This window comes from Plasmodium relictum, assembly GCF_900005765.1.
Source record: "Plasmodium relictum strain SGS1 genome assembly, chromosome: 12".
Lineage (NCBI taxonomy): Eukaryota > Apicomplexa > Aconoidasida > Haemosporida > Plasmodiidae > Plasmodium > Plasmodium relictum.
In genome coordinates this window covers 222,343-243,622 of record NC_041690.1, presented here as the reverse complement: position 1 = coordinate 243,622, position 21,280 = coordinate 222,343, and the positions used below count along the sequence as shown (strand labels likewise).

At 18.7% G+C, this 21,280-nt stretch overlaps 2 protein-coding genes across 2 annotated transcripts; both read left to right on the top strand.

Moving 5' to 3' along the window:
- Positions 1-985: 985 nt before the first annotated feature.
- SETvs (variant-silencing SET protein, putative) lies at positions 986-8,859 on the top strand (the record flags this gene model as incomplete). Its single annotated transcript, XM_028677829.1, has 5 exons — positions 986-6,994; positions 7,271-7,623; positions 7,692-8,154; positions 8,309-8,389; positions 8,485-8,859. The coding sequence occupies 5 exons, from the start codon at positions 986-988 to the stop codon at positions 8,857-8,859; spliced, it is 7,281 nt and encodes a 2,426-aa protein (XP_028534179.1).
- Positions 8,860-10,662: 1,803 nt separating this feature from the next.
- Positions 10,663-21,054, top strand: PRELSG_1206100 (conserved Plasmodium protein, unknown function; the record flags this gene model as incomplete). Its single annotated transcript, XM_028677828.1, has 10 exons — positions 10,663-15,077; positions 15,227-15,501; positions 15,602-15,698; positions 15,789-15,977; positions 16,074-16,174; positions 16,307-16,348; positions 16,962-17,051; positions 17,164-17,477; positions 17,574-20,949; positions 21,038-21,054. 10 exons carry the CDS (start codon positions 10,663-10,665, stop codon positions 21,052-21,054), a joined length of 8,916 nt encoding a protein of 2,971 aa, XP_028534178.1.
- Positions 21,055-21,280: the final 226 nt, after the last annotated feature.

The window sequence follows — 21,280 nt, the reverse complement described above, 5'->3', positions numbered from 1 at the left end:
ATTCTTTTTATTTCATTTATAATTATATAAACTTTTATATATTTAAGGGTATATAAACATATTATAAAGGTTTTTTTTATTTTTAGAAATTACGTGCAACTTTGTACTAAGGAATCTAACATACAATTGCAATATTTGAACTTTCATTTTTTTTTATACCTTAACATATTATAACAGTTATTAGTGTAATGCATGTATATCTTTATCATGTTTTTTGATATTTTATTTTTTTTTTTTACTGATTTATACAAATTGAAATTATAATTCGTTTATAAATGCAATTTTTTTAAAACTCCTTTCATTATTTTTATAATTTTAATTACGTTATCATTTATATACATATGTATTAATATAACAAATATTTCAAAGTGTTTTAAAAGAGAAATACAAATATTTAAATTTTTTTTAAAATTTTAAAGTTTTAACCTTATTTTCTTTTTTTTTTCATTGAATAAATAAAAAAAAAAGCAAAATGCCCATAGCATTTTTTATTTATCTAAATAATACTTCCTCCATATGTATATTAAGTTATAAATCATAAATAATTTTATTATAATTTTAAATTAACAGTTTTTATATAAAATTTATGTGCTTTTTTATGTATTTATTTATTCATATGTTTTAATAAATATATTATTTTTTTAACTCAAATGTATTTTTATAAATGTTTTGAAAAAGGTAGAAGCAAAAAAATAAGAATAAAAATAGATAAATGACAAAAATGCAAAAAAAATAAAAAATAAAATAAAATAATAAAAACTAAAGATTCATTAAACTTATTTATATATATTTTTACTTTTATAATATTACCATAAAAAAAAAAAAAAGAATAAAAAATTAAAAAAATAAAAAAACAAAAAAAAACAAAAAAAAAGCTTCTTTATATTAGTTCAAAACAATTGTTATTAATTTTTTTTTTTTTCATATAAATGAATGTTTTTAATAATTAATATAAACAAAAAAAAAGTAAAAAAAAAAAAAAAATATGGAAAATAAAAATTCAAAAAATAGTATATGTGAAGATACCACAAATTTAAAAAAAAATAAAACAAAAAATAGACAATTAAATATATTAAATGATAATGAAACGAGCAATAAAAAAGTTAAATACAACCAGGTAAAAGAAGAATATGAAAAAGGAGAAATTTTTTTAGAAAACATTTTACATATAGATAATTATATAAAAAATAATGAAAAGGAAAATGAATATATAGATAATATAAATTGGAAAAATATTAATAAATCATTAGCATGCTATGAAAATAAAAATAGAAAAACTTTATATAGACATAATGTAATAAATGAAGAACAGAAGAACATTGAATTATTATTATCAAGACAAAAAAACTTAGAACATCTAGAAACAATAAATTTTGATGATTTAATTAAAAATAATTTTTTTAATTCATTGAGTAATAAAACTATCGTAAATAATAAAAATGGGGAAAAAAATGAGAACAAAAATAATACCAATTCATCAGAAGAAAGTGAAAGAAATAGCCTAGTAGATATACTTTATAAAATAAAAAAAGAACAAGAACAAGATCATGAAGAACTAGAACAATATGAAGAAAAAGAAGTAGAGGTAGAGTATGATGAACAAAAGGAAGGAGAAGAAAACGAAGAAGAACAAGAGGAAGAAAAAGAGGAAGCAGAATATGAAGAAGACGAAGAAATAGATGAAGAACAAGAATACGAAGAAGAAGAAAAGGAAAAAAAGAAAACCAAAAAGAAAGAAAAGGAAGAGGAAGAAGAAGAAGAAGAAAAGGAAAAAGAGAAAACAAAAAAGAAAGAAAAGGAAGAGGAAGAAGAAGAAGAAGAAGAAGAAGAAGAAGAAGAAGAAGAAGCGGAAGAAGAGGAAGAAGAGGAAGAAGATGGAGAAGAAGAAGAAGAAGATGAAGAAGACGAAGAAGAAAGAAAAAAAGAACAAAAAAATGAACAGAAAAAACAAGAGAAAGAGAAAGAGAAAGAAAAAGAAAAAGAAAAAGAGAAAAAGAAAGAGAAAGAGAAAGAAAGAGAAAAAGAACAAGAACAAGAACAAGAAGAAAAGGTAAAAAGTGACTATAGTAAAAATAAAAATATAATAGAACTAGAAAAAAACAAAAAGGAAATGTTTATTTTTAAAAATAGTACAATGAATAATGAAGAAAAAAAAAAGAACAAGCAAGTCGAATATTCTAACGTAGTAGATATATGTAAAAGTTACATAAAAAATTTTAATAATGTGAATAAAAGGATAAATAAAAGTAAAAATATATTAGAAAATTCCAAAAAAGCAAATAATACATTAAATTTAAATGAAAATAATAATAACAATGTAAGTAATAATAAAAATAGCAATAACATTATTAATAATAATAATAGTATTAATAATAGTAGTAAAGATTATAATAGTAATAATATTATTAATAATAATTGTAATAACAGTAGTAATATTATTAATAATAGTACTAATACTAATAATAATATTATTAATAATAATAATACTAATAATAATAGTAATAATATTATTAATACTAATACTACTAATAATATTAATAATAATAAGAATAATAATGATAATAAGAATAATAATAAGAATAAGAATAATTATGATAATAATAATAAGAAGAAAAATAAGAATAATTATGAGAATAATAATGAGAATAGTAATAAGAATAATTATGAGAATAATAATAATGATAATAATAATAAGGATACAAATAAGAATATTTACGATAGTAATAATAATGAAGATATATACAAAACACAAAACGGCTTGAATTCCCCATTTATGTTGGATGAACTAAAAAAAAAAAGTCATAATTATAACAAAAACGAATATAACTCAGATGATAACACACAAAGAAAAAGCACAAATTCATATTCATTACTAATAGAAGAAAACCAAAAAAATGACGAAAATATAAAAACAAATAAATATAATTACAATATTAACAAATTAAGTAACGAAATTCAACTTTCCAATGAATATGAATTTGCTGGCTATAACGAAACGAATGATTTTCATTTAGAAGATAGTATAAATAGAGAAATATCAGATAAAAATGAGAAATCATTCATAAATAGTATATTAAATAATAATTATAATTATGAAAATAAGCTTTTATTAGATAAAACAAAATATTGCAAAGAAAATAATTTAAATGGAAAAAACGATATAAACGATATATTAAAATGCTCCAATGATCTTTCTTCAAATTATAATTTCCAAAATTTCAATTTAAAAAAAAATATAAATCCACAAATAATACTGGAATATATAAATAGCTTTAATTCGAATAATTGTAATTCAAATGATAAAACAAACAAAAATAATGTATCCATTAATAATTTATGTAATTACAATGTAAGTAATAATAAAGTAAGAAATTTAATTAAAAATAATAAAAATATAAATAACGTGGTAAATATTTTCCAAAAAAATTATATAAATAAGTCAAGCAAACATAATGAAAATGAGGGTACCATACCAGATAATAACAATAATTTTAATTCCAATCAAGAAACAAATTTAGATAAAAAAGAGTTAACGGATATTAATTCCATCTCATTAATAAATGATATAGACACTAAAAGCACAAGTTTTATAAATGATACTAACAAAATAAACATTATAAATGGAAATAGTGAAGTAAATTTATTTAACATGAAACATAATGGTAAGTTAATTGAACGATCGCAATATTTGAAAAATAAAGAAATTCATATGACAAAAAAAAATGAAGAATACAATGAAGAAAATAAAGACAACAATGAACAAGAAACAATATTAAATTCATATTATGACGATGTTATTAATTGTTATAGAAACTATACTATAAATGGTTATGATGACGAAAAACATTTTTATTTTTGTGAATTTTGCGAACAGAATATCTTTAATTTAAATAGTATATTAAAAGAAGATGATGTGAAAGAATATATATATACTTGTAATATATCTTGCGGAAGAATATTTCATAAAAAATGTGTAAGTTATATTAAAAGAGATGATAATTATATTTGTTTTTTTTGTTTATATGATATTAATTTTTGTACATTATGTAAGGATATCACTACAAATGATAAATTATTACCATGTTATTATCCATTATGCAATATTGCCTTTCATTTAAATTGCATTGAGGATTTAAATTTATTTAAAACAGAATGCTTAAAACAGTACTCTTATGTATCATGTAATATAACTAGTCAAGAAAAGAAAGATGTAAATAATAAAATGAACGAACACGATATTATAGAAATTAATAAAGATAATTACGAAAAAAACGATGTAAATAATAAAAACAAAGTTGGAATTAATAATAAAATAATGATTAAAAATAATTTGTGTGGTGATACATCTGATATCACTACTACAATAAAAAATCAAATAAATCATTCTCTGAAAGATGAGTATTCAGATAACAATAATAAGAAAAATAATAAAATGGATAATGATTTTAATAATTGTTTCATTAATAATAATGAGCATTTACATGGTAATTTAAAACTTAATAGATATATATGCCCTTTACATGTATGCTATGTATGCAAAGATTTTTATATAATAAATTTGGAGAAAGTAAAAAATAGATTAAACAATTGTTTATTTAGATGTATAAAATGTTTTAAATCGATTCATCTTCATTGTATGAGTAATAATTATATAATATCTTATAAGCAAAAAATTATGTTTTGCTCAAGTCATATAGAATATTATAAAAGAAAACATATGGAATCAATGAATGCTCTAAAGAAAAATTCAGATGATAAAAATTTTGTTAAAAAAAATAGATTTAAAAATGATATAGATGAAAATAATATATATCCTTATGTAGAGTTAGATAACATCTCAGTTATGTCAAATATGCATAATTCTCCTATTACAAACATTTTATTAAATAATACAACTACGAATGAAAATGAAAAAATGAAGAACAAAAATATATTATGTAATGACGAAGAGTTAAAGAAAAATGAACACATGTGTAAATCTAGAACTTGCAATTTTAAAAAAGATAATAATAATTATCAACTTAAGGAAAAAATGGAAATAAATTATGAAAATGGATATAACAACAACATAAATAGAAAAATAATATTTGATTTAACTGAAGGAGAAGAAGATAAATTGGATATTCTTAAAGAACTCCAAAATAAAATAAATATCAATAAGAATTCTTACCAAAAGAATATTAATCATTTAACAGAAAAAGATAGTTATAAATCAAGTTTTTTGAATAATAATCATAATTATAATGTAAATGATGATATTTATACAAATATTGACGAGCAAAGAATAGTGAATAATACAAATTTAAACAATTTATCTAACATTTTTGTAGAAAGTATTAATAAGAATAATTCACATGAAACAAATGAAAATTTGAATACTATTAATAATGAAGATATTAATGATGGCAATAACTGTATCAAAAAAAAAAGAAAACTTTCTAATTTTAATGAACTTGATATTTTAAAAAATTATAATTTAGATATAAATATTTTAAGTGATTTTACAAGACATAAATCAGATTCAACATCACCGCAAAAAACAAATAATGCTTTGAAGAGTGATAGAGATACAAATGAGGGAATCAATTATGAAAATAACTTAGAAAATAATGTAATTGATAATGAAGTATATGATAATTATGCAAATAATTTAAGTGAAAATTTTGATAAAAACGAAAGGTGTAATATAAATGAAAATATAAATAATAAAAATGAAAAAATTATTGATTTCTTTGATAATTTTATTATTAATAATGATATTTATATGAAAAATCAGAAAAATTATGACAATTATAAAAATGAAAATATTAATAAAGAAAAATATTCAAATTTATGTTGTGATACTTTTACAAATGAAAAATTAAAAAAAGAAGCAGAATATAATTTTATAACTATTAAAATTAGAAAAATTTTAGATATTGAAAAATCATTATTATCATTAAATGAAATTAATGCAGATCAAATAAATGAAGAATGTGAGGAACAGATAAACGTCTTATGTTCCTTGAGAGAAGATTTTATTAACTATGTAATATTTTTATTTAATAAGAAAATTGAAAATGATAGAAGTAACAATTATAAAAGTCAGAATCTAATAAAAATGAGCATTGCTGATATTAGTAATATATCAAATGTAAAAGAAATTATACCTCAGGAAAATTCAAATAAAAATTCATTATTTGATTTAAACAATGATATGAACAAAAATGATAATACTAACAAAAATGATGACAACAAAATGAAATATATATCTAATAATCTTCTAAATACAGTTCGTAATGAGTTAAAAAATATATCAAGTTCATACATTGAAGAAACAAGTGTGAACCGAATTGAAGGGAATATTATAAACGGTGTAAAAAAAGAAGGAATATTATCTCATACTTATGATAAAAAGGACGAAGATAGTGAAGTAATGGAGAATAAATGGAAACATAATATAAATAGTGTAAATACAGACAAAGATAACGGAAAAGCAGAAATTATAAAAAATAAAGAAGAAAAAGTGACTAAAGGTATGCAAATTGATATCAATGAAAAAATAGATCAAAATACAAAGATAAATGAAGATAATAAATTTGAAAAAACAGAAGAAAAAATAAATAATTATGATGAAAATGGAAATGAAGAGGAGGATCGTATAAAAGGAAAGAAGAAAAATTTGAAAAATAGCAAAATAGATATGAATGATTTTTTTTCAACTACAAAGAATGGCTATAAAATTGATGTAAACACATTAAAAAAATATAGTCATTATTTAAATTTTGAATATATTTCGAAAAATGTTTATTTAAGTGACCAATATAAAAATTTATTATCCTGTAAGTCAGACGATTATAGATGCCTATGTCATGGAGAGTGTGATCCTTTCACTTGCTATAATTCATTGAGCAAAATCCAATGTTCCAAAAATAGGTGTAATTTGCCCATAGAAATACAAGATAGAAAATGCTTTAATCGCCCCTTTAAACATTCAGCAATAAAAGATTTAGAAGTAATTCTTAAAAAAAAAAAAAAAATCCACTTTATAATGAACATATATTTATATTAAGACTAAAATATAAAAATATCAAAATGGAAATTTTCTATTTTCTATTTTGACAATTTTTATATATTGATAACAGTTGTTATTTATATATGTGTTTTTCATATGAGCATTTTGATATATATATATATATATTTGAATTTTAGTTTATTTGTGTATGCGTATTTAATGTGTGCAGAGTGTAAATATTTGTATATATATATTAATTTTTTTTATAATTTTTAGATTAAAAAAACAGAAAGAACAGGATATGGCGTATTTTGTAAACGGGATATAAAAAATGGAGAGTTAATTTGTGAATATGTTGGAGAAGTTCTCGGAAAAAAAGATTTTGAAAAAAGAATGGAAACATATAAAGAAGAAAGTAAAAAAACAGATATGTACAATTGGTACTCAATACAAATAAATAGAGATGTTCATATTGATAGCAGAAGAAAAGGAAGTATTTCAAGATTTGTTAATCATTCTTGTTCACCAAATAGTGTTTCACAGAAATGGATTGTACGTGGATATTATAGAATTGGAATTTTTGCTTTACAAGATATTCCTTGTGGTGAAGAAATTACTTATAATTACAGGTAATATAAAATAAAAAATGAGATATTTATAATTATTTGAACACATGCATTTTTTTTTTTTTTTTTAGTTATAATTTTGTTTTTAATAACTTTGAATGTTTATGTAATTCTTCCAATTGTATGAATTATAATTTGAAAAGAAAAAATGAAAGTGATAACGATATAAGTGATGGCGAAATAACAAATAATGACATTTTTAATCCAATAGAAAATTTTAATAATTTACATAAAAAATTGCAAGATTGGAATTTAAGTATAGACAATACAGCAACGAAAGGATTGTATCAATACAATAAAATAAATGCAACTAATTTGAGATTAATGGAATGCTATTCTACTTGGATATTTTACGATTTGAATTTTCAATGGAATCATTTTTTTTCCCTTAAATCAAAACCATTTAATACTTCTACGGAATTTTGGAAAATTCTTGTTTCTTCATTTTCAGATGGAGAAAAAAATATAATAAATTGTTTTAGTTTATTCCTACCATCACTTATTAAAATAGGGCAATTAAGAAGAATACAACAGGTTTTTATTTCTACACTTTTATATATAAACAATTTATGCATTTACATATAAATTTATATATATATTAATTACTATATATGTTGTACTTGTTCCATTTCTTTTAAAACAGTATATTTAGTTTTGTTCTATTCCGTTTTTTTTTTTTTTTATACAGTATAGCTATATTTTACATAGTATTGTTGGTGCTGAACATGAAATGTGGAATTTAATTGATAAAGGATTTGCTGATGATGAAGTAAAAAAAAAAATTGATATTTAAAATATTTTTTATTTATTCTAATTATATATAATTTGAGAACACAAATATATTATTTTACTTTTTTACAATAGGTATGTAGAAAATGTAAAAGCTGTGGTAACTTAACGATGTGTGATAAATGCTTTAATAGTTACCATCATAGATGTGGAAATATGCATTCAAAAGTTTACAAAAATAATGAACTAGTTTTATGTAAATTTTGTCAGAAATATGATTACAAGATAAAATGGATCAAGCAAAATTATAGAGATAAAATGAAAAGTTGCATAGAAATTCGTAGTAATGCATTTTATAAAATAAATCGTGATATTATATCATTATTAGAACAATCAGTAAAATACACAGAAAATCAAACAATTCAATCCATTAGTGAACACAATTCAAAAGCGTGTAACAGTAAAAAATTGAAGTTAAAAAAATTTCAATATAAATATGTAAAAATATAGCTATTAAGAATTTTGAAAAAGGTAAAACACTTACAAATTTTGTAAAGTTAATATATTTTTATATAGCACAAAAATGAAAAATTATAAGGTAATATCTCAAATTTATTCATTCATGAAAGTAAAATAAAGTTGTACTAAGATTTAAAAATTAAATTTCTTTAATCATTTTTATTATAATAAATAATAATATTACGAAAAATGTTTTGTATGTAACCGTAGTTTCTTAAAAAAAAAACTATTCAAATTTATAGAAAATACATTTACATATTTGAAAAAATATAAATTAAAATAAAATTAAAGAAATTTTCTAAAGTATAATATATAAATTATTATTTCTTTTATATATATATATATATATTTTTTTTGTATATTTTTTAATGATTGTTATCAATTATTCTTTTTTTTTGTATGAGAAGGGATTTATCAATAATATTAATAATCATATATTATATATAAATATAGTTATTTATTTATTTATTTTCTATGCTCCTATAATTAAACAGAAATATTTCTTTATTTCATTAATTTTTTTATATGAAATTATAAATATATTTTTTTAGTATATAAAAACATAAATAATTTAACAGCTTTTTATATATATTATTGTCTTTAATTAAAACTTTTGAACTAGAAATAGTTTTTAATTTTAACTGTTGCTAAAACTATTAAAGATTTGTCTTTTTTTTTTTTTTTTTTTTTTTATTCTTATTTTACTATTTTTTCTTTTTGTGTAAATATTTAATATGTCGTGGAGACAAAGTAATATAAAGAGTAATACCACAAAAGAGAAACAAAAAATATGAGAAAATAATTATAAAAATAAATAATATTTACTTTTTTTTTATATTTTATATTTTATAATTTCAAAGCATAATGAAGAATCTTTTTTTTTTATCTTTTTTTAAAATTTTTAATGTGTGCGTTGTAAAAGGATATTTCCAAATTTAAAAAGAAATACAAAGAATTTTTAATATATAAAAGAAATTCTATTATGTATTTTACAAATTTTAAATTATATCTTTTTATTTTTTTTAAATTCGTTTTAAATTCATTTTATTTTCATTTTCACTTTTATTTTTATTTCATTTTTTTTTTTTTTTTTTGTTTTAAAAAATTATTCTTCATGAAAAAGTATAATTTTTTTTTTTTTTCCTTATTTAAAAAAGTAATAAGAATATATTTTTATTTGAATTATAATTGATTTAAATATTATTTAATTGATATCTATACATTATTTGTATATATATATTTTTAAATAGTACATTGCTATTTTTTCTTCAATATTCTTTTTTTTTTTCGTGGTTAAAAGATATTTTTTCTTTTTTATTTTATTATTTTTTTTTTTTTTTCTATGTTTTTAAAAGTAACATTTTTAATAATTATAAAACTTCATAAGAAATATAATATAGTTTGCCATAGTAAAATAATGTTTAATTTTTTTTTTTAAATTATGATAATTTTTCTTTTATTTACTAAATAAGATACGTATTTTATATAATTATTTATTTTATTAACCTTTTTTTTATTGTCTTTATGTATCACTCTTATAAAGAAGCTATTTATTATATATATATAAATTTATATATGTACATTTATATGTACTGTTAATATCTTTTATACATTTTTGAATAATTAAAATGAAATTTTTTTTTGTTTTATACAGCTAAGAAAAAAAAAAATACTTGCATATATATATAATGATTTTCTATTTTTTTAATATATTACACAATTACATGCTAATACTAATTTATAGTATAAATTAAAAGAGAATAAACATTATTTTATTTTTTTTTTTCATGTTTAATGGAGAATAGAAAATTTTTAAGAATAGGAAAAAGTGTTGTTCATGGCCGCAAAGGACCATTAAGAGGTGAAATAGAAAATGATGAAGAAGACGAAAAGAAAAAAAGAAAAAATATTGATTCAAATAATATTTTAAATAATAATAAAAATAAAGAAATAGGTAAAGAAGAAATAAAAAATGAAAATAAAAATTTAGATAAAACAAACAGTGAAGATATTTTAAATAGTCATTATAAACAAAATGATAATGAACACAGTAGTGGTGATATATTTGAGCAATTACTTCAAAGAGAACTGGCAAAAGGAGCATTAGGAGGTGGAGTTGTTGAAAAAAATATAAATAAACCAAACGTTGAAAAAAAAGATAATTTTAATAAAAATGAAAATAAAGATGAAGAAATTGAAGATCTTTCTAATATAGATTTATGTGAAAGAATAAATAGTACCATAGTAAAATATAGAATGCATGGTTACAATGAAATATTAAGATGCTTTACTGATAATAATATAAATAAAAAAATAGAAATAGTAAATTCTTTATTTAAAGATGAAGACTGCATATTAAAATATATATCAGACAGTAATTTAATATGCCAATTAAAAACAACTGAGATAACTGAAGAATACTTAAATGTAATAAAAGATATATTTTTTTATAATTTTAAAGAAGAGTATGAAAATGAAGAAGCTTTAATAAATTCTTTTGTTAATGAATATAGAAATAAATTATATAATTTATATACGAAAATACATAATATTTTGTGTGAGAAAATATTAACGAATGTAAAATCATTTGATAATGGATTTAATATAATAAGAAAAATAATAGAGTATTGTTCTAGTGATAAGATAACATTAAATATAATAACGATGTTGTGTGAGCATCTAAATTTAATTTATATAAAAGCAAACAAAAATGTATCTAATATTAAAGGAATTAAAATAAAGGTTGTTTCATCAGAATTATTATTATTTTATAAATTATTAAATTATTTTGGTCCTAATATAGTATGTGTGAAAACAATAAATAAATACTGTTTGAAATTTAATGAAATGCTTGATAAAACCGTTAAGACTAATTTTTATTTGTTATATATTGAAATACTTTCCTTAATTAAAAATAGTGAATTCCAAAATAGTATTTTAAGTGAATTAAATAGTCAACAAAAAAATTATATATCTAAAGAATTGCAAAAAGAAAATAGAGAAAATATAATAACTAAAAAAAAAGGTTATTTAATAAATCAAAGTAGTAATAATGAACAAAATGACAATTATCAAGATGTTTTTACAATAAGTGAAAACAATTTAATAGAGGAAAATGATATTTTTAAGGAAATTTGCACAAAACAATGGGAACGAAGAGTTTTAGAAGGGTTTATTGATAAAAGTAGTAATAATAACAATACTTCCTTAAGTAATGAAAATTTATTGCCCTGGAAAATAAAAGTAGAAGCAATTAATTTATTATGCGATAAATTAAAATCAAAATATTCAATTAAAAAAACTAGTTATGTAAGTACCATATTAAGTATTATTTCTAAATTATTAAAAAATGAATCAGCTTTGCCTGTTGTTGTATCCACTTTAAAATTATTGCATATATTAATTGAAAAATTTGAAAAAGATATTTATAACACAGTCAAAACATTTTCTTTTATATTGTGTTCTAAACTAAAGGACTCTAATAAACAAGTTTCTAATGCTTGCATGGAATGCTTAACTAAAGCTATTGCTATATATAATATTGATATATTTATTGATGACTTATCCAAAAATTTAAAAGATAAAAACAACAACACTAGAATGGTAACACTTGATTTTATATTGAAAATTTTTCATTATATTGATAAAAAAAATATCATATCTATTATAGAAATCACAAAACATTTATTAAATGACAATGCAGCTAACATTAAAAATACCGCCTTTAAAGTTTATTCATTAATTATTGCGAATTATGGGGAAAATGTTCATCCTTCTTTTTTTAATACCTTACCATCTAACAAAAAAAAGTCAATATTATCTTTATGTACCACTTCTAATAAAAAAAATAATAATGATGAAAATATTGATTCATTAAATCATAAAAATGATTCGGAATTAGCAAATAAATCTCTTAGGGATCATAATAATGATTTATCTAATAATAATACTATAAATGATGTGAATGACAATTTAGAAGTTACTTTACCTGAAAATATAATAAATAATTTAGTTTCTAATAATTACTCTTCTAAAATAGAAGCATTAAATTTATTAAATGAATGGTTAAAACTAAAAATACATTTTACTACAATTAATTTAGAAAATTTAATTAATTTAATTAAGAAAAATTGTTATGATTTTAAGGGGAAATATAATCAACTTAATATTGTAATTTATGATTTTTTTAACAATTTTATTGATTTGTTGTATCATTTTAATATTAATAATATTAACAATCCCCATTTTATGAAGATTTTGAATATTCTTATGTGCTTATACATAGATAAAGCTACTGATAAAAAAGAAAATATAATATGTAATAATTTTATAAATAAATGCTTTAATTATTTCGATAATAATATAATTATTGATATCATTATAAAAAATTGTGATGCAAAAAATACAAAGAAGTGTGAAGAATGTATCAAAATATTGCAAAAAATATTTCTAACAAAAAATAGTAATTCCAATGTAAATGTAAAAAATCTTATATACTTTTTAAAAAAATTTGTCGATTCAAAAAATAGTAATTTAAGAAACTCCTCAATTCTTATGTTACAAATTTTATGTAAAAATTTTGGGGATAGATATGTTTTATCCTATTTAGAAGGAATATCTGAAAATATAAGACAAGCTGTTAAATTAAAAGAAGACGCAGAAAAATTTATTTTAAAACAAGGACTAAATTCCTCTTCCGCTTTAATTAAAAATAATGACAAAAATAATAGTAATTTAAATAATAGCAATACAAAAATAAATGAAAAAATAAAAAAGCAAAATATATCAACAGCAAAACATGATGATATGAATAAGGAAGAAGCCTGGAAAGAAAAAAAAAATAATGATAATCATTATTCTCTAAATAATATGAATGAAGAAAGAAAAGAATTGCATTGCTTCGAAAAAAATAATACTTTAAAAATAGAAGAATCTTCCAAATTACATAAGATAGAAATTGATTATACCAACACCTATTTGAATTATAATAATTCAAAGATAATTTACAATCAGGAAAATTTAACTAATGAAATAATAAAGGATTCAAAGTTAGAAAATTTAATTAGAACTAATGAAAAAGTAGTAGAAGAAAAATTCAATTTAAAAAAAAAAATAGAACATATAGAAAATGATGAGGAAAAAGAGGAAGATGACGAAGAAGAAAGGATGACAAACATAAGTGAAATAATAAAACAATATATAAATAACATTTTAAATGAAAATAATAATAATAACAATAATATAGCAAATAATACATCAAAAATTATAAATATTATTGAAAAAATAGGAAAATATTATATTAACCCTGATAAATTAGATATATTAATAAATAATAATACATTAAATAAAATATATAATAGTAATAAAAGCAAATGCATACGATTACTATATGTTCTTTTATTTTCATTGAGAGAAAATGTTCATATATATGCAGACATATTATTTGAATTTATAATGAACATTATTGATGATATGGAAATATCTATTGAACATATTGATAAACTTTTAACATGTTTATGTAGAAATTTAGGAATTTCGAAATATATTAGTCATATTAATAATTATATTTTAAATGAAAAATTAAATAATATAAAAGAAGATAATAAAAATATTAAGAAAATTAATAAAAGAAACAAAATATTAATTATTATTAACAATATTAATATAAATCATATATTATTATTGAATGAAAATATTATAAAAAAAAAAGTTCTCAAATTCTATTTAGATTTATTTTTCGACGATAACAAACAAATAAGAGAAAAATCTAGTATTGTTTTAGATAATATTTATTCTAAATATGGTGGTACTGTTTTTTTTTATATATACGAAAAACTATCAGTACATAAGAAGGAGTGCTTACATGATATTTTAAATCAAATGAAATCAAACAAAGAAGAATTTTCTTTTTATAAAATTCTCTTATCAAATAATTCACAACTAAAAAGAATTTCTGCAAATGAAAGTAATCTTAGTGTCACATCAGCAGTAACGAAACCAAAAAGTGTAAAAAGGTTAAGTTCTTTTAACAAAAACAAAATTATGAAAATAGAATTTCCTCCATATTATAAAATAAAACCAGATAAATTAAAATGGGATAAGAATTTTGATCAATCTCATTCAAATTATTTAATGAAAGAATTTAAATCTTTCACTAGTAATGAATTGTTATTACATATGTTTAGTGAAAATGCCAATATGATTAATAGGTAGAAAAATATATTTAAAAAAAAAAAAAATTGTCTCATACATAAAATTTGTATTCAATTGCATATCTTATATATATATATATATTTTATATAATTAAATATTTTTCCTTATTATATATAATTATAATAATTTTTTAATTTATTCATAGGAGCATATTATTTTTTAAAGATTATTTAAGTAATAGTTCCAATCAATCAATACTCTTTTCAAAATCAGGACTTCTTGATTTATTATTGAAATGGATACTTTTTTCTTTAAATGAAAACCAAAATGATAACGAGTTATTGTGTGCTTCAACAGATTTGATTAGAATTGTGTTAAAAACAATTGAAGATAATTATGTTTTCATAAATGAACAAGAATTAATTATTTTATTAAATTTTATATTTGACAAAATTAACACATCTTCTTCAGAAATAAGAAGTAATTTCTTTTTTTTTTTATATAATGATTTAGTTTTATATTGCTTATATATCTTTTTAATAAAAATTACATTTAATTTTTATAATTTTTATTTTGTTAGAAAAATTAAAGGAGATACTTCTGTGTCTATGTTACACATCAGATCATAAGTTGTATTTTTCTCTCCTTTTAAAAAATTTAACATCATGTGATCAAAAGTAAGAAAAAAAATAAAAAAATTTATCAAAATTTATTCCTAAATAAATAAACATATGTATATATATAAATATATTAATATTTTTTTTTAGGAGAATGTGTGATTCACTAGATATTATATTGAAACTAATTATTTTATATAAAGATAAATGTTTGAACTATGAAAAGGATATAATGAAAATTCTCCAAGTTTTTACATTATATAGCAAAAACAAGAATGTGACTATATATTGTTTAAAAATATTTGCAAATATCCAAGCATTTTATCCAAATTTTTATAGGTAACCTTTTTTTAAAAAAATACAATAAAACAATATATATTACATATTTTTATTAAGTAATTTAATTAATATTTGACATACACTTATCACCTTTAGATGCATTGAAAATGACGAAATTTCTTATTATTTAAAAAGTAAAGTAGATGAATTTATTGAAAAATGCCCTGATTATAATATTAATTTTAAAGATATTGAGAGTATATTATAAAAAAAATTAAAAAAATATAATAATAATATACAAGAAAATAATATATTAAATAAAACTATAAAATGCACAATAATACATATATAATTCATATTAATTATACTTAATTATGTTAATTTAGTAGATGATGAAAATAATAGTTCATATCAAAGTGATAACAGTGAAGGTAAAAAAAAAAAAAACATAAAAATAATATATACATAATAGTAGTAAACTTTTATATGCAATATTTAATAATAAAATTTATGCAATATTACAGCAATGGTTAATAAAAAAAAAAAAAAGATATATATATATAGAGATTTTACTTTAGCTTATTATTAATTATATATATATAGGCAAATATTAGTCTAAATATAGAAATAAAATGTTATGAATATTTTTTATGTATATTCTATTCTTTATATATAACTATATATATATATATATATATATATTTTTTTTTTTTTTAATTTTATAAAGAATCTTAATTTGATTTTTCATTTACATATCTTATAATTTATATTTATTTATATAAATGTTTTTAATTCTTTTGATAATATACTAAAGTTTAAAAAAAGATGGATGTCTATTCAATTTTTTTTTTTTTTTTTTTTGCAACCACTGTCGTTTGCATAACTTCTTACATTTTAATATACTTAATAATTAAAATATATTTCTGTTACATTGTTTTTAAAAAAAATTACTTTTACTAATATATGTATATATATATATTTTTTTTTCTCTCTGTTTTTTTTTTTTTTTGTTTTTTTTTCTCTACATATATAAATATTTTATAGAAAATTTAAAAGATGAAGAAAATATTGCAATGATTAATTATATAAAAAATAATGCAAATCAAAGGGCATCAATAAAAAAAGAAGTAGAAGGTTATTTTTTTTTTTATATACATTTGATTGTTTTATGATTTTACTTATCTTTTAATAGTATATTTTAATATTATATTTTTATCTGTCTATTTTTTATTTCTTTTTTCATTAGGTCATGTAAATGAATTTAATAAAAATGTCGAGGAAATTTTGGAAATAAAAAAGAAAATAGAAGAAATTGAAATTAATAAAATAAATGAAGATTATATAAATAATCAGATTTCTTATACAAGTATTTCAAACAACTTAAATTTTAATATAGATGGGAATAATTATTCTAAATCAAAAGAACTCTTTCATATATTAGAATCAAAGAATAATGAAAAAATAGAGGGATCAAATCATTATAACAACTCAATTATATATTTTAAATTTGTTTATTTAGCATCATTTTTATATTCAAATGATATAGAAACAATTTCAAAGGTGAAATTTTAAATTCTTATAATTTTTTTTTTTTAATTATATTTAATTTACAGCATGATAAATGTAAGGTATTTTTTTTTTTTTTTTTAATCATAGGTATGCAAATTAATTGTTGATAATATTGTGCAAGTAGGTAAAAAAAGTAAGAATGGTAATTTTATATTAACGGAAAATGGGAATTATATTTTTAAAAATTTTAATTTATTTATTATTCTTATTAAAGGAGCTAATTATGCATTAAGATATTTATTTCAAAAAAATTTTGGAAAAGATCTGAAATCTTCATTTATTCATTTTAATGCAATTTTAAGTGCTGTTTTATTAGTAGATATATTAATGAAAAAAAAAAGTTGTATAGCTAAACTTTCTTTTGATCATTTTTCTTTTTTCTTTATTAATACTATTGTATGCCTAAGTATATACACAAAAGTGATTCATACAAATAAATATATTTATCTTTTTAAAAATGGAGATATAGCCAGAAGTTTAGTAACTAGTATACTAAATAATTTACTAGGTAGAGAGTTCTTAACCAACCACTCAAAATTGTTAGAATATGTATGTAATGTATCATTTAATTTAGGTTTTGATATAATGAAAAATAATAAAATTTTAATTGATGATTTAAGTGATACGAGTGAATTTTATATTTATATTAATACATATATAAAAATTTTAAATAAAATATACAAAAAAATTATTAATAAAATATATGAAGAAAATAGTAAAGAAAACAATTTTGTATATAGGATATTACATATATTGTTTCTTAATTTAAGTAAATATGACATTTATTTATGTAAAATAGAAAAAGAAAAAAGAAGAAAAAGGAAAATTGAAAATGAAAGTGACGAGAAATGCAAAGATATAGATAGTAATGCATTTTACAATAAGAAAATATGCAATGAGAAAAATAGTGATGAAAGGGATATGTATTATCATTCTGATTACTCCATATATAGCTCCCATATAACATATTATGAGAATTTGAACGTTGACAATAAAAATGATATTTCAGTCAAAATAGATTATGAAGAAAATAAGGATTCAATAAATATTAAGAAGGAAAAGCGCCAATATTCCGAAGAAGAAATTGAAAAGATAAATAAAAATAAAATGGATTTTATGAATAAATATTTATTTTTTATTCAATTAATTTTTTATGGAATTAGAAAAAATAATCCCTTGATTCTATTAGCATATATATATCATGAAATCATAAAAAATTATAACGATAATTTAGTGTATTATTATAAAAAGATTGAACTTTTATTAAATAAAGATTTAAGAAACTGTGTTGGCAATATTAATGTAAATTTTTCTCCTGATTTTTATTCATTAAATTTTTCTTTTGAAGAATTCTTAAATGAATATAATTATCTTAAAGAAAAAGAGTTTTCTATTTTCAATTCATATAAAAATATATTTAGTTTATATGCAAATTTTGATTCTGAAATTATATATAATAATTTTGATTTGTCTATTGATGATATAATACAAAAAAAAAGAGATTTTTTAGAATCCTTAAAAATGATTAATATCAATGAGATTTCTTTTAATAATAATCAATTTGAGAATCTAAAAGAAACAATTATTGAGTATATAAATGAATTAGAAAATACTGATATATTAAATGATATTCAAAATAATGACTTTGTATCTGATTATAATTTTCTATGCATGATGTATAGAATTCCAAAGAGTATTGAAAATAATATTGCATCTAATGAAAAAGAAGAAATTACTAATAATAATAGTAATAATAATATTGATAATGATAATAATAATAAATATACTATAAAATCAATAGAAGAGAATAAAGAAGTTATAATGAATAATGAAAAAAATATAAATAAAGAAGATTTAATGAAAAATCAGATTACTGAACAGACAAAAGATAATAATAATAATAATAATAACATACATGATGGAAATAATAGAGAAGAAAAACATATATTTGATGAAAAAAGTAAAGTTAATTTTTCAAATATAAATAAAAACACTGTAGAAGACAAAATAGAAAACAAAAATTCTAATGAATTGACTTTTATTAGTCATAACATATTTTTAAGAAATCAAACTATTGAAAATGTTGATATGAATACATTGCGTAATAAATATACCCCTATTAATAATTTTTCATCATCTATAATAAAAAAAAATGAGAAAAAAATTGAATTAAATGGAAAAAATAATATTATAACAAGTTCAGAGTATAATACACAAAGTTTAACAGGGACTGACGTCGTTCGCGAAAAGTCACAAGAAAACAACAAATGTTTTTATGATAAAAAGGATTATTTAAACATCTTCAATAATAAATTTAATAAAAATGATGAAATAAATGAAAATAAATTTAATCATCATCATAATGATCATGTCAATTATAAAAAGGAAAAAGATGTAATTAATGTTGATTATAATCAAAATAAGACTTGTGATTATGATAAAATGGATAATAAAGAATATTCAAAGAAAATAAACACTATGAATTATGAAAAACAGAATATGTGTGATTATAAAGATCAAATTCATGATAATAATGAAAATAAAAATTATGACGATAGTCATTACAAAAACATCTTAAATAACGAAATTAAGAATGAGGATTGTCAAAAAAAAATGAATTCTGAATATGAAAATAAAATTTATAAAGATAATAAAATTAAAAATGACAATGATCGGCGATATTGTTATAAAGAAAGGAAAATACAAGATGGATTAAATGAAATAGAAAATAAATATAAATACGATACTAACATAAAAAATAAAGAACTATTATATAATGTAGAAAATGAAAAAAAAAGTAATGAAGAAATATGCAAAAGTAAACTAAGTACTTTAAAAAAAAACACACAGTCTTATAAAGAAGAAAAAGAAAATGAAACTAATTACTTGCTGAAAGAAAAGTCTAATGAAAAGTTTAAAATATATGATGACAGTAATGTTAATATACTTAGAAATACTAATAAATCATTTTTAAGGAGTAAAACAGATGTAAAGGCATTAGTAAATAAATATGAAAATCAAAAAGGTACTTTTGATAGGAATTCAAAGGCTTCCTATATATTATTACACAAAAAAAAGTTGGAAAATATATCCAATAATAGTAATTTAAATAAAACTAAAATTAATAAAATGTATAATAAGTTACCTTCTCATTTAGAAAAAAAAAAAAATTGTGTATATGAGAGAAGTGCTAGTTCAACTTTTGATTGCACAACAAAAACAGATAAACTTAATTTAACATCAGAAATTTCTCCCGATAATAAATTAAAAGATTCATCAACAAAGAAAAACTTTTTAAATAATTATATATTTACTAAGAATGAAAATAAAATTTCTAGTAATGCAACAAATAGTAACAGTTCGAGCAGCATCAATAATAAAAAAAATGATTCAAAAAGCAACACACCATCAAATTCTACAAAAAGAAAAAATTTTATTGGTATTTCATTTCCATTAAAAAAAAGTATATAATTTTTTTTTTTTTTTTTTTCACTATACTCTTTTTAAGTATATATACGTAAATTAATATAAATTTTTTTATTTTTTTTTAGAAAATATAAATAAATAATATATAATTAAAAGAAAAAGTAGTTTTATGAAAGTGAAAAAAGGAACCAAAGAAATATGAATAAAAAGATTCAGAAACGAAAAATAAAAATAATAAAAAAAAAAGAAATAAAATAAAATAATCAAAGATAATTTATTTTAAGGAATGAATAAAACAAATGATTAAAATATTATATATAAAACAAATAATGATATATAAATTTTTATTTTTTTTTTTTTGTGTTAAT